At 37.2% G+C, this 14,692-nt stretch overlaps 1 protein-coding gene across 3 annotated transcripts in view; it reads right to left on the bottom strand.

The window, feature by feature from the left end:
* The window catches only part of IDE (insulin degrading enzyme), a 109,169-nt gene that overhangs the window by 41,340 nt on the left and 53,137 nt on the right, over positions 1–14,692 (bottom strand). For all 3 annotated transcript variants that reach the window (XM_080823312.1, XM_080823311.1, XM_080823313.1), the window contains exons 5-11: positions 11,896–12,018; positions 7,613–7,725; positions 6,736–6,898; positions 5,997–6,089; positions 5,499–5,590; positions 3,532–3,612; positions 1,635–1,738 (exon numbers count right to left, since the gene is read on the bottom strand). In XM_080823312.1, coding sequence (XP_080679438.1) covers positions 1,635–1,738; positions 3,532–3,612; positions 5,499–5,590; positions 5,997–6,089; positions 6,736–6,898; positions 7,613–7,725; positions 11,896–12,018 — 769 coding nt within the window. The remainder of the gene's footprint in view (positions 1–1,634; positions 1,739–3,531; positions 3,613–5,498; positions 5,591–5,996; positions 6,090–6,735; positions 6,899–7,612; positions 7,726–11,895; positions 12,019–14,692) is intronic.

Here is a 14,692-nt window from a genome sequence, read left to right as displayed (position 1 = left end):
CTCAATGGTTACATCTTACATTAATTATAGTAAAATACCCAAACTAAGAAAATTGTATTTGATAGAATGTGTGCATAGAATGAGTTCTATGTCATTTTATCATATTTATCACATTATACAACTACCAATAATATTTCTTTTAATTTTCCCATTGTCTGTTGCCAGTACATGTCTGGAAAAATGCAAACAATGGTAACTAGGAAAAAGACATTGATGGAACAGTTTGGTCAGAAGGATTTTTCTTCTTCAAAATCTTCAACCAGACTGTTGATTTTATTCACAAAATGACTGTTCCAAAAAACATATTTACTCAATCTCCATGTTCCCAGGAGAATTCTGGAAATACGTGCTTGACAGAGGAGAAAAATAAAAAATGCAAAATATGTGCCCCTTAAATATATTTCTGGTATTATTTCACTTTGGAAAACATGGATGAAATTCAATTTTGAGGCAGAAATATCATGGGATAGTTCATAAGCTCTGTAGGGCTGAACCTCCTCTACTAAGAACATCTTTGTTACTGTGAGAGCTCCTCCAACTTTTGATCTCCTTGTTAATCACTGGTCAGTGAGAAGGCTTTTGAGACTGTAATCCTTACTTCCACTTAAGAAAAAAGAGGGTGTCCTCACTTGTTTATGAAGCCAGATATGTACAGCGATTTGAGTTAGGATGAAGTCAGGTTAAGATGATCTATTACTACATTTTATTCATGATAATGAAATTAGGATTACGGTTTTTTTCAAATATTTATTTATTTGAGAGAGAAAGAATGAGTGGGAGAATGAGAAGGAGAGAGAGATAGGGGGAGAATCCTCAACAGACTCCCTTCTAAGCATGAAGTCTGATGTGGGCTCAATCCCAGGACCCTGAGGTCATGACCTGAGCCAAAATCAGGAGTCAGAAGCCCAACCGACTGAGCTACCCAGGCACCCCTTGCTTCATTTTTTTAAAAAAAAGGTCTTCATGTTTTGGGGGCACCTGGGTGGCTCAGTGGGTTAAGCCTCTGCCTTCAGCTCAGGTCATGATCTCAGGGTCCTGGGATGGAGCCCCGCATCTGGCTCTCTGCTCAGCGGGGAGCCTGCTTCCCTACCCTCCCCCGCCTGCCTACTTGTGATCTCTCTGTCAAATAAATAAATAAAATCTTTAAAATAAATAAATAAAAAGTCTTCGTGTTTAAGAGGTCCTTCCTCAAAATAATCTAGAGTGGAGGGAAAATAAGTGAGGAGCAGTGGTTAAAGATAACAAAGGCTGGGGCGCCTGGGTGGCTCAGTGGGTTAAAGCCTCTGCCTTCGGCTCGGGTCATGATCCCAGGATCCTGGGATCGAGCCCCGCACTGGGCCCTCTGCTCAGCGGAGAGCCTGCTTCCTCCTCTCTCTCTACCTGCCTCTCCGCCTACTTGTGATCTCTGCCTGTCAGATAAATAAATAAAATCTTAAAAAAAAAAAAAAAAGATAACAAAGGCTGGTCATGTTTTGATCTGCTGATGTTTGGTATTGCTTCACTATACTATTCTTTCTATTTTAATCATGCTCCATAACAAGTTTAAAAGCATTTTATTCACAGTTCCAAATTTTCAGCTTCTAACCATTATTGAAAATATAGTACATAGCAGTAAAATCTATAGAGTGACTCACCGGACATTTTCTGGTCTGAGTTTGTCGAGAACCATCTCTATTAAGTCAGGTCTAAATTCTTCCAGTAAATATTCAGCTGTGAGCACTTCTTCTAGGGGATAATACTTATTAAAAGGAAAATAAATAGATAAACGAAATGTGCAAGGCTACTACAGAGTCTAACTTATTAAAAGCAAACAAATCTCTAACACATTAAACCCATTATTTTACATCCCCCCCATCCTCCTTCAACTAAATTTTACTCAGCTGGAAAAATCTCCTTATTCTTTCTTACCACACTTGAAGCAGTTTCCTATTACAAGATGATTTTGCAGTTAATCCCCAAATACATTTACATTATTGAGAGCAAAATCACAATTTTTTCAGGGAAAAGTGTAATATTTCTGGCTAAAAACTGAATCCTTGTTAATGAAGAAAATTTGATAGTGAAATGCTGACACCTATAGGATTCTTACTATAAAGTACATACATTTTTATAAACAGAATTTCCTCTCAAATTTCTATGAATGAAATTAGAAAAGCATTTAGAAAGTTCCCGGGGGAGGAGTGGCTTATACGTTTGGCTAGTGAAGAAAAATAACGTCGAAGATGTTTTTTATTAGTAAGAGCAACTTCTAATATACTGAGACAAATCGAGTCACTCGTTCAACATTTAACAAACATCTACTCTGTGCCAGGCAAGACAGAGGATGTCCCTGCTCCCTAATAGAGCTTATATTCCTTTTTTTTTTTTTTTGGTATACAATAATGCGGTTAATAATAACAATAATTTATTTGGGGATTAAGACTCAAGGCTGAACTAAAATACAGAACAACAATGAACATGTAAGTTAGGAGAGGGAGTGACCAGAGTTTTAAGGTTTTGGGTTTTTTTATTCCAGTTTGGTTAACATAGAGTGTTATATTAGTTTTGGATGTACAAATACAGTGATTCAACAATTCTATATTTTTGCTCAGTGTTAATCAAGGTAAGTGCACTCTTAATCCCCTTCACTTACTGGACCCAAGGAGCTTATATTCTAATTGGGAGGGAGGCAGACAATAAACAAATTGCGTCATTATAGTGATAGGTGCTATAAAATAAAAGGGGCAGGGCATGACTGAGAGGTCAGGGAAGGTCTCTGTGAGGAAGACACACTTCAGTGGAAACCCAAATAAGAACCAAGCCATGCAAAGACAAGAGAGAGAAGAGTTGTAGGTAGAGAAAACAGCTAATGTAAAAGGTCCCACGAGGGAGAATAAAGTTAACACTTGAAGATTAGGCAGGCAGGCAGCCAGTACAGCTGGAGGGGAAAGAGAACAGGGAGATGGTTTGGGGAGTCATATAGAACATGGTTAGAGAGTCAGGCAGATCACTTTGTAATCCAACATGACATTTTGGATTTTATTCTGATAGGAAACTACTGAAGGATTACACAGAGAGGACAAACAATCTGATTTTGGTTTTCAAAATATTACTGAGGCTGGAAAAATAAACTATAGTGTGAAACAAGAGGGAAAACAGAGATCCCAGGTAAGAGATTATAATGGTAGTCAAGGCAAGAAATGATGGTAGCTCAGACTAGGGTAGTAGCAACAGAAATGGAGAACAGTAGATGGTATATAGCTTTCACACAATCAGCAACTGATACATTGTAGAATTGAAAAATATTTAAAATATTTAAATCCAAGAAACAAAATGCCTCTGTAATGAAAAATATTATAGATGATAATTTTTAGGGTGATGAAAATTAAGATTTTAAGCATGGTTTGACATCAAAGTTTGCCAGGTTGCTACAATGTCTTAAGTTTTATACTACAGTTTCCATTTTTATCATTCATGTGGTACTGAAGGTAATATACGCAGAATCACAAAAATACTCTATATACTAATGTATACATAAAATAACAAACTTACATGCAATATTCCTGCAATCTTAGAGGTATACCCCCGTGGCCTCTCTTTATCTTTAAACCTAAATGCAACAGCATTCAAGTCCTAAAATGGAAAATTAATCCAATTACACGTAAGTCAACTACTACTTAGAAATACTTAAAAGTTCTTTCTTTAGTGTCTAGCTTGTACTACAGACTTTCTACTCCATATTTAACTTTATCAGGAAAAATCAGCTATGCTTGATTTAGAAATGTACAGAACACGAATGAAAATAACCAAAACAGGGGCGCCTGGGTGGCTCAGTGGGTTAAAGCCTCTGCCTTCAGCTCAGGTCATGATCCCAGGGTCCTGGGATCGAGCCCCACATCAGGCTCTCTGCTCAGCAGGGAGCCTGCTTCCCCCTCTCTCTCTGCCTGCCTCTCTGCCTACTTGTGATCTCTTTGTGTCAAATAAATAAATAAAATCTTTTAAAATAAAAAAAAAGAAAATAACCAAAACAGAATATTATTGTTTAGCCTAAAATATTGAAACTATTAGTCAAAGAATTAGGAAAACTGTGGAAGAACTTCGCAAGATCAACAGTTACACAGATGATCATTTCGTTGATCCATTCAGAGAATTGCACCCAGATTAGAAGCTCCTATCCTAAGTTCCACAAGCAGAGTATCTCTTTAAATTTTAACCTAAGTAAAATGGATTTCTCCTGGGCACCTGGGTGGCTCAGTTGGTTAAGCGGCTGCCTTCGGCTCAGGTTATGATCCCAGGGTCCTGGGATCGAGTCCCACATACAGGCTCCCTGCTCAGTGTGGATCCTGCTTCTCCCTCTGCCTGCTGCTCCCCCACTTGGGCTATCCTTCACTCACTCTCTCTCTCAAATAAAGAAAATCTTGAAAAAAAAAACACACAAAAAAACAGAGGATTTCTCTCTTTTTATTATTTTTTTCAATTTGACAGAGAGAGAGAGAGATCACAAGTAAGCAGAGAGGCAGGCAGAGGGAGAGGGGGAAGCAGGCTCCTCGCCGAGCAGAGAGCCTAATGCAGGACTCGATCCCAGGACCTCAAGATCATGACCTGAGTCGAAGGCAGAGGTTTAACCCACCGAGCCACCTAGGTGCCCGGATTTCTCTCATCTTAAAAATACATTTCAGAATCTCAATAAGCCTTAAATATAAAGCACATATTTCTAAAAAACATTTAAAAGAAGGCTTTAAAATTCTGGCAGGGATGCCTGGGTGGCGCAGGTGGTTGAGTATCCAACTCCTGGTTTTGGCTCAGGTCATGTCTCAGGGTTGTGGGATCGAGCCCCTGTGTCTGCTTAAACACTGCCCTTCCCGCTGTCCCTCTCTCCTGTGCGCACTCTCTCTCAAATAAATCGAACTTTAAAAATAAAGTAATAATAGTAAAATTCTGAAAGAGGATATTTGTTTTATTAAAACATAGTAAGAGATAGCCAGGCTTTTCCAAACATACAACAATAAAAGCACTTTTAAGAACATCATCATATATAAAACAATTCACAAGCTTTGCACAGTGGCAGTATTGTAGCCAATGAGGTTTATCCGAGGCGTGATTATTGCTAATTAAAACAATTCACAATTTCTTTGAAAGTTCACTGTAGATTTTTGTCAGATCTGAAAATGACAGAGGCTCACAAAGCTTTTGGCAAACACTAAGGTATGCCCTGATAGATACAAGCTCAAGAAACTGCTGGCTTTGTTCTGAGGGACAGAAAAGCAATTACTTTTTCCCTCCGAAAAGAAGTTACCGATGCCTTAGCCCTAATTGTGCCCCAGGTAGCCAATCAGAGTAGCACAACTAAGCTTTAACTAAAGCTATATTACGCATTGCAAGATTTTAGAGTTTAAATAACAACAACAAAAAACCCAAAAACTTTAAAAGTTTCATTGGGCCTTAAATTTAAATTAATTCACACATATATGTTTCCTGAAAAAATTTCCTTAAGAAAAATTTTGGTGAAACAAAATTACCTTGCACTCTTGGAAAACCCATTCTTGAGGTCCTTCTGCACGTAACTTCTGAATGTACTGAAACATGTGCAAAATTATATCTTCAACGTGTACTGGAAAAAAGGGGCACACTTAAAAACCATTCAGTCCTTGAATCCTTCAAAGCAGTGAGCTCACTCCTAAGGTAAAGTCAGGTAGGTAGAAATGGAGTCCTCACCTCCCTGACACTGGTTTTAGGGTTCCACACACATGGCCCTCCAGGCCAGACATGGGACAGAAGGGACTTTGGGGAAGTTAATGAGCCAACAAAAGGCCAAGGACACATTTCATAAATGCAACATAATGACAGGTTATTAAGGAGGAAAAAATCATCCATGAAACGAAGGCCAAGCTGCACATGAAAAATACAATGGACGAATTGTATGAATTAAAGGCTTTAGATCCACAGCATTAAGAAATTTTTAAAAATTTATCATAAGAAGTCAATTTTCATTAAAAAACAAACACGTCAATACTTACATAATCCTTCCTCAGTCAGGTCCACATTAATGATAAAAAACATAAAACCTCGGGCTCCTTCCTTCTGTCCACCAACAAGAGTATTTACCCAGCCTGTAACATTCAAAGAAAATCAAAACAGGCTTGTATGCGTGGCTTCTTTTAAGATAAAGAATTTTTTTAAAAATTTATACTATATGTTCCCAAGATATTAGAATGGACCACTTGCACAAAGAGCAGAAAAAATTGGTTCAGAAAAACTGTTTCAGACACTGTGGAAGACTAAAGGGATTTTTTGGGTTGGGAGGTTTCCTCAGGACTCTTCAAGTCATAAAAGAAGAGCCTGAGCTGAGAGGGGCCTTGGAAATCACCTACTAACTAGATCCTTGTACACCCTCTGGTCTGATGGATAACAGCAGGCAAGTAAATAATGTGTACTGTTATTCCACGAGATGATAAAGAATATCCAACGTGAACTTTTACTCTTGAACCTTTCTGTTACTTAAAACATGTAGGACAATCTCTTGAAAAATCTAAACCTCGCTGCACAATACTGAAGAGTAAAACAAATTATGGCGGGGGGGAGAGCCCAGAGTAAAAAATCAAAAGCACACTAACCACCACCACCTCACTCTCCCATAAACCCAAAACTGTCTCATCCAAATATGTACCTTCACACAAAAAAATCTAGGAGAAAACGAGAGCCAGAATAAAAGGATGTGGGGTACTACCCTCAGAAGCTGGTACCCAAAAGACTTACCTTTTGATTTAAGTTCTGATAACAGACTTCCAGGACCTTCATGACCAATGAGATGACCGAGATAATGGCCAGGATTTGATTTGTAGTATTTCTGAAGGTCAGGTATGGGAAATGTCACGTAAAGATTCCTAATGTCCTTAATGGGTACTATTTTGTAAAGTTGCTGGAAAAAAAATCAAGAAAGATTAGCTATATCAACTCCTACTGAATAAAATATTTATGAACTATGAAGAATACAGATTTTCTTGGAAAAATCCCAAATTCAAGAGAATCAATTGCCCCAGAGAAAACTGCACTGACCACAAACAGTAATTGGCTTGGGCTTTCATTACAGTTGGTGTACAGTCCATGTCTGGTCCCCTTGGCCATGCAGCTCAATATGCTTGCCTTCTGGCACTGGAGAACAGCTTCTACAGTTTAGCAAGGCTCTAACTACCAAAACTACTTTTAGTATGCAAAGATCAAATATATATCGATATCTCCTCGGTGATACATATCCCTAATAAATGTGAAACTGATTCAACTATCCAAACAAATATTAAAAACTGTATAAACCGGGGCTCCTGGGTGGTTCAGTCAGTTGGGTATCTGCCTTCAACTTGGGTCATGATCTCTGGGTCCTGGGATCGAGCCCCACATTGGTCTTTCTGCTCAGTGGGGAGTCTGCTTCTCTCTCTCTCTCTCTCCCTGTCTGCTCTCCCCACCACTCATTTTCTCTCTCTCTCAAAATAGATTAATTAAATCTTTTTTAAAAAAAAGGATGAAAAAAACCTGTATAAATAAAACTTCCAAAATTTTTCATCTACTCTTTGGTAAACTGGCATGTATTATGACCATGAATTAAAAAAGAAAAAATAATAGAAATACATGCACTTACTTTAAGATGTTCTTCTTGGAAAGGGTGTTCAGGGAATTCTGGCAGTGGGACATTTTTGTTCTCAACTTCAGAAAATAACTTTACCACCAGATCAGTCAGGTCGTCTAAAGATTCTGTAAGAAAATAATGAAAATAGAACTTAAACTAATCGTAACATTACAGGCAGTATTTAAAACCTTAGGATCTTTTATACATATATAAAATCACTATATTGTATACCTTAAACTTATCCAAAGTTACATGTCAATCATATCTCAGTAAAGCTAAACAAAACCTTAGGATCTCCTGAAAAACCTCCAGACTATTAAAAAGAAAACCTATGATTTTTTTAAAGCTGCATCTGATGAAATTGAAGCACTCTGCTCAATCCTGTCAGTGCCTGTGCAACTTCTAAAGCTGAGCCATACCGATAACTATACCTCACACATGTCTAGCTCTTTACGGTTTAAAAACTGTTTTACAAATATTGTCTTGCAATAAATTTAAAACGTGTATTAAAACAGTAATAGAAGAGTTGGCTGCATTTGGAAAACTATTTGATCTCCAACTGCCAACAGGCACATACTAAATCATCAACTGATAGATGATAACATATACTTTATAAACAGACACAGTCTAAGCCCATTGTTAAAAGTTAAATATTAGAGCTTGTGAGTGATTCTGTGAGAAAAGAGTACAAAATAGTGACATGCTCTGACAGAGCCAGCCAAGTGTCCAAAAGGTTATCTTTTAATAAACAAGATAACCACTCACCTTGACTCTGTCTCCTCAAGAATAGGGTATTTATATATGGTATAAACATTCAAATCACCTGTTACTGTCAGGAAGCATTTGGATCAAGTAAGAAATTTCCCTCAGTATTCTGTAACCCATTTTGAATTTTTCATGAACTTTTTAAGAGAGCACTTAATCACTACTTGAGATTTGCCTTTATATAGTATGAAATTCTTTAGGCCTATGAATATGAGCATTTGTACTTCACGTATTAAACGTACATATTTTTACTTCAATTTGTTCTGACATGTACACAGGACCTCAATATGTCCAGAACCAAATACAAGGCGGACCAGCGGCTGCTCATTATATGACAGGGAAGCTCAGGAATGGAGTAAGTGTATCTGGAGCAAGAGATGGCAGGCTTATCTTTATGCACAGATGGAACATGTGACTTGAAACAAGGTGGGCAGTACACAAAGCTTTACCAGCCTGAGGGGCTGGCAAGAGCGAGGCTCTTTAGAGCTCTTTAGTTCTCCCTGGTGAGCCTTTCGAGTATTTCTACCCTGAAAGCGTTAAGTTCACAGTGTAGTTTTTTAAAGGTAAAGCAGCTCTGTGATAGTGCAGTCTGTCTTTTCCCCTCTGCAGTGCGCTACGGGACATCACGGAAGCAAGTCTCTTTCATTGTGACATCATGAGGACTTGGCAATCCCAGGGTCTGTACTTGATAGTTACTTATTTGCCAAGTTTCCAGGTAATTAGTGCTGCCACAACTAGAGGGATGGTCCCGTGGGAGAACAGAGAAAAACCTTTTTGTCCCTTTGTGATAGAGATCCTTCCCCATGGTTACTCTTTCTCTCCCCCTCATCCTAGAAGAAGGAGCAGATTTTCTATTAAACCTGAGAGATCCTGTTTCCTCCTCACACCTCTTGTGCTGCAAGGACACCTCTCCCAGGCCCTCATCAAGTCCACTGAACTGAGCACAGGTCAGCCCCACTAGGAGAGTGATGTGTATGCAATCAGGAAACTGAAACATCTGTTTCTTTTAGACACTTGCTCTGTCACTTCCAATAAACAGGGAAAAAGGAAGGCAGGCCTCCTGGATGATTCATCTGTTGTCATTATCACTTGCCCAGTAAGTGCTTACTGAAATCAAGTGTTTTTTATTTCAACACAACACAGATAAAAATATTCCCAGGACTAGGCTCTAAATACCCAGGGTTACTTAACACTTTAGAACTAGCTACTGTTAGCAAGCACACAGAGTTACAGAGACTCCTTTTATTTTATTGCCTTCACTCCTTGGACCCATTTTATATCCTGGTTCCTATTACCAACTTAAAATATATATTGTTGTTTATTTTCTACTTACAAATGTAACATTTGCCAAAAGTAGAAAAGGAACAACAAATGCAAAAAGAAGGAAACAAAAGTTGCTCATAATCTCAGGATTACGGGATGCTAAAAGCAGCTACCGTTTATGGAGTGTTTGCTATGTGCCAGGCACCATGCTAAACACTTCCGCATTATCTTGATTAAACCTCATAACAGCCTGTGAGGTAGCACACCTCCAAAAATGTAAAAACTAGAGTTCAGAGATCTGAAAAGTCTGTTAGCTCAAGGCCACACAGCTAAGCAGGTGATATATCTGGAATTATATATATTATTTATATATATATATATATATATATATATATATATATATATATTATTTATTTATATATAAATATATTTATTTATAAATTTATTTATTTATATATATTATATATATATCTGGAATTCAAACTCAAGTTCTAAGAGTCTAGAGCACAATTCCCAACTACTATATCACATTATTTTTCTAGTATATGTTTTTCTATTTTGTCTTATGTCTATACTATATATGTCTATTATAAGTTTTTATAAATCCCCGAAGAGACCATATAGCACATTGTTTTTACAGAGTGCTTTTGCTTTCTATTGGATATATTAAGAATATTTTCCCATGTTATTGAAACACTGTCATAAAATTATTTATTCATTCAATATATATTTACCATGTGCCTATGATGTGTCAAGAACTCAGGCACTGGGGACAAAGCAGTGAACAGAATAGCTTCTATTCTCAAGTACTTTACTTTCTAAATAAATTTTATTATTATTGTTATTAAATATTTATTAGTAAATAAATATTTAATATTTCAGGTGGTAATAAATGTTGTAAAGAAAAATAAAGCAGGAAGGAGAACAGAAAGTGAGAAAAGACATGCGGTTTTCTATAAGATGCCATATTACATAGCTATAACATCATTATTTAACCTATCTTCCATTAGTTGAACAATCAGATCATTTCTAACTTTTCACTAATACTATACTGACAGAAACATCCTAGTACATCCACTTTTTGAACAACTCTGGTTATTTCCTTAGACTGCATTTCTAGAAGTAAAAACAAACTTTTTAAGGGTGATACACTTTATTAACCTGTTCTCCAGAAAGTCTAGAACAACTGCATAAATTGTATACACCATCACCAATACAAAAAGGGCACTGCTCCTCCATAATGAGTATTACTTAAAACAAAAACAAAATTATGGTAATTTAACAGGAGGAAACAGTACATTGTCTTACTTAATTTGCATTTAAAAAGTCAAACCTTTATGTGGAAGTACCCAAGTGTCCACAAATAAATGGATGAATAAAGATGTGATATATAGAGAGACAGAGAGAGAGAGAATGGATTATATTACTCATCCATAAAAAAGAATGAAATCCTACCAGCTGCAACAATACTGACAGAGTTAGACAGCATAATGCTAAGAGAAATAAGTCAGTCAGAGAAAGACCAATACTATATGATTTCATTCTTATGTGGAATTTAAGAAACAAAACAAGGGGGTGGGGAAGGAGAGAGACAAATCAAGAAAAAGACTCGTAATGACAGAGAACAAACTGATGGTTACCAGAAGGCAAGTTGAGGGGGATGGGTGGAGTAGGTGATGGGGATTAAGGAACACACTTTTGTCGTGATGAGCACTGGGTAATGTACAGAATTGCTGAATCAGTATATTGTACACCTGAAACTAATATAACACTGTATACTAACCAACTGGAATCAAAATAAAAACTTTAAAAAATAAAATTAAAAAATAAGAAAATAAATAGTCAAACCTTTAAACCTTTATTTATATTCCAAATCATTTTTCCAGTGTACCATCATCTGATTCACCCCACTCTTCACCTGCCTTTTAATCCTATTCCTAGTTTTCTGAATTATTACAAGGTCAAATCTATTCATCTGTTTATACTTCCTTTCTTTGCTTTTATATGTTTATAGGGCCTACTATTTTTTTTTTATATATAGTGCCTACTATATATTTTTCTCAGGTCTCCATTTTAAAGCATCTATACTCCTTTTTAGAACACAGAGTTAAAAACAAAATTCCTCTCCACATATTCTCCAACAAGGAGATCATTTTCAAAAGCCTCTCTGTAGATAAAAGGCCGTATATTCTTCTCCCAATACTTTGAAAGAGTCAAATGGAAAACTAAGATTATCCAATTCCATGAAAAATTTTAAGGATTCTTACCTCGACCTAACACACAAATAGCCATTAAGTTGGATGAATAATAAGTAGAATGGAATTTCAGTAGCTCCTGTCTTACATCAATGCCTTCTTGGTTTGGTCTAGTCTCTAAAGTATATTTGTTACCTGAAAAGGAAGAAAAACATTTTTTAGAAAAAGAAAAATATGTGAACTTTAAAGTTATGGAATTGTTACGGACATTGCTATAAAGTAAACTTAAAAAACAGAGTTCTAGCTAACACACATAATGATTAGTTAATATGTCTGAATGTAAGCTGGATACACAGGAAAGAAGAATACAAATTAATAACATTTTAAACCAAAGAGAGTGTCCCCTTAGGAACTTAAAGGGCTTTATGAAAAGTATACACCTTAAAATCCCTATGAGATAGTAGGTATTATGAGCACTTATAGGACAAAATAAGATCTACATGGCCTCCATTCACACTTACTTTAATTTTCAATTCCCTATGTGCTCCATAATTAATTGAAGAAAGTCACTGAGGGATCTTTTTGGAACTTGCCAAGTTACTTGTGGAAAGAAATGTACTATTCTTGGCTGTAACATTAAATTTGTGATGTGAATTCTCACGGATTTGATCTAGACTGGTAAAAATAGGATGCAATGCTATTTTTATAAGTCTCAAGCAATGTGCATACATATATATGAACCACGGAGATCTCTTACAAAATGTAATAACTCAATTACAGTAAACTAGGCAAGTCAAAAGCAAATGGTCACAATCTCTAAGTACTACCTTTCTAATAAAAATCCTGCCATTTAGGGATTCAGAGAATTCTAGTGCTTAGAGTCTCCCCCAAAATAGCATCTTGACTAGAAATATCCTAAAATCCTTGTATAACAACTTTAATTTTTGTTCCTTCTTACACTACTAAATGGGTTGCTTTCATCTGCAGAGATGAAACTACAGCAGAACACATTCTTGGGGTGCCTGGGTGGCTCAGTCAGCTAAGCGTCTGTCTTCAGCTCAGGTCATCCAGGGTCCTGGGATTGGCTCCCTGCTCAGCAGAGAGCCTGCTTCTCCCTCTACTTGTCACTCTGCCTACTTGTGCTATCTCTTTGTCAAATAAATAAATAAAATCCTTTTAAAAAAACATTCTTTATATATTTTCTTTCCTTGGGCCATTACAATGGCTGTGCTGAAATGGCATTGGAAGAGTCCCTTTCATTAACTTGAGTATCTACAGAGAACCACCAGATGGCGCTCTTAGATCCAGGCTTTAGCCCTGTACAGCTGCATAGTCCTGAGCCAAGGTGCCATGCCTCAATGTTTGAATCAACAGATCTAGTGGAGAGTGTGTGCAAGCAACAGCCTAACAATGTGCTTATTAAACTTTTTCTAGTCACAAAGCAATCAAATGTACTCAATATTCACTAGCAGTAGCTTTTCAGTCAAGTTTTCAGGTTCTTAACTAGTCCTCTCAATTTCTTACTTAAGAAATTACTTAAATTCAGTTCCAGATTTGCTCTACTTGGGGTCCTGAGACATCCCGTCACTCTATCCGAGGGATTCAAGTGCTCTTAAAAGTATCCAGAAGAGGGGCGCCTGGGTGGCTCCGTCAGTTAAGCATCTGCCTTCAGCTCAGGTCATAATCCCAGGGTCCTGGGACCCAGTCCCACACTGGGCTCCCTGCTCTGTGGAGAGTCGGCTTCTCCCTCTCTCTATACCTCTGCTCCCTTCTTGTGCTCACTCTCTCTCACAAATAAATAAATATAATCTCTAAAAAAAAGTATCTAGAAGAAAAAGCACTTTTTGCTGGGTAATGATTTGAAGTTCTCTCACATTAAGGTAAAACTTGCATACTGATGGTGTCTTCCTTTTCTACTAACCGAAGATTCTAAAAGCCTCAATTCCAGAGGTACTAGTCATTTAGACTGTGAAGCTCAGATTTCTGTAATATGTGAACTAAATGACACCGGGACACTCAAGTTTGGAGAAATTAAGTTTTATTTCAATAGACTACAAATATCATAGTGTGAGATCAAAACCAGATTTTTAGTCTAAATATGATCTGATTTGCCTACTCACAATCAGGTCAATATTCTCGGTTTAAAAAAAACAGCCCTCAGATCAAAGCTTATGAAGACCGAGATCATGGCCTCCATCTAGAACATAAAAGTTCCATCAGGTTAGCCAGCTCTAGAACATCCTACTTTAACTTCAATGCACCTGAATATCCTACCATTCTAGTCCCTATTCTTTTATCTTTAGGCCCATTTTAAAAATAAGAGATGGGGCACCTGGGTGGGTCAGTCAACTGAGCATCTGACTCTTGGTTTCAGCTCAGGTCACAATCTTGGGGTTGTGGCTCTGTGCTCAGTAGGGAATTTGCTTCTCTCCCTCTACCTCTGCCCCTCCTCCTGTGCCTACATGTGCCTGCTCACATGCTCATACTCTCTTTCTAAAATAAATAAATCTCAAAAAATAAATAAATAAATAAAAATGAAAATAGAGATAAAGTAGGAACATACGCCAAACACACTAGACCACAGATCATGGCAAAACACTGACGATGCTGTATTAAAATGAGCAAAAGAACTGAGACAGAATACTAGACTAGCAAAGAGAATGAATAATCCACTGTTTCTATGCAACAGTATGAACAAAGTTCACAACCTCAAGGTAGAGTGGCAGAAGTCAAACACAAAAGAATACAGTTTTCATTTCACTTATATAAAGCATAAAAACAGGCAAAACTAACCTGGGTTAATAGAAGTCAGACAGAAGTTACCCTTAGGGGATGGACAGTGACTACAAAGGGGCACACAAAGAGGGCT

Source organism: Martes martes (assembly GCF_963455335.1).
Source record: "Martes martes genome assembly, chromosome: 14".
NCBI lineage: Eukaryota > Metazoa > Chordata > Mammalia > Carnivora > Mustelidae > Martes > Martes martes.
This window is presented reverse-complemented; position numbering and strand designations above follow the sequence as displayed.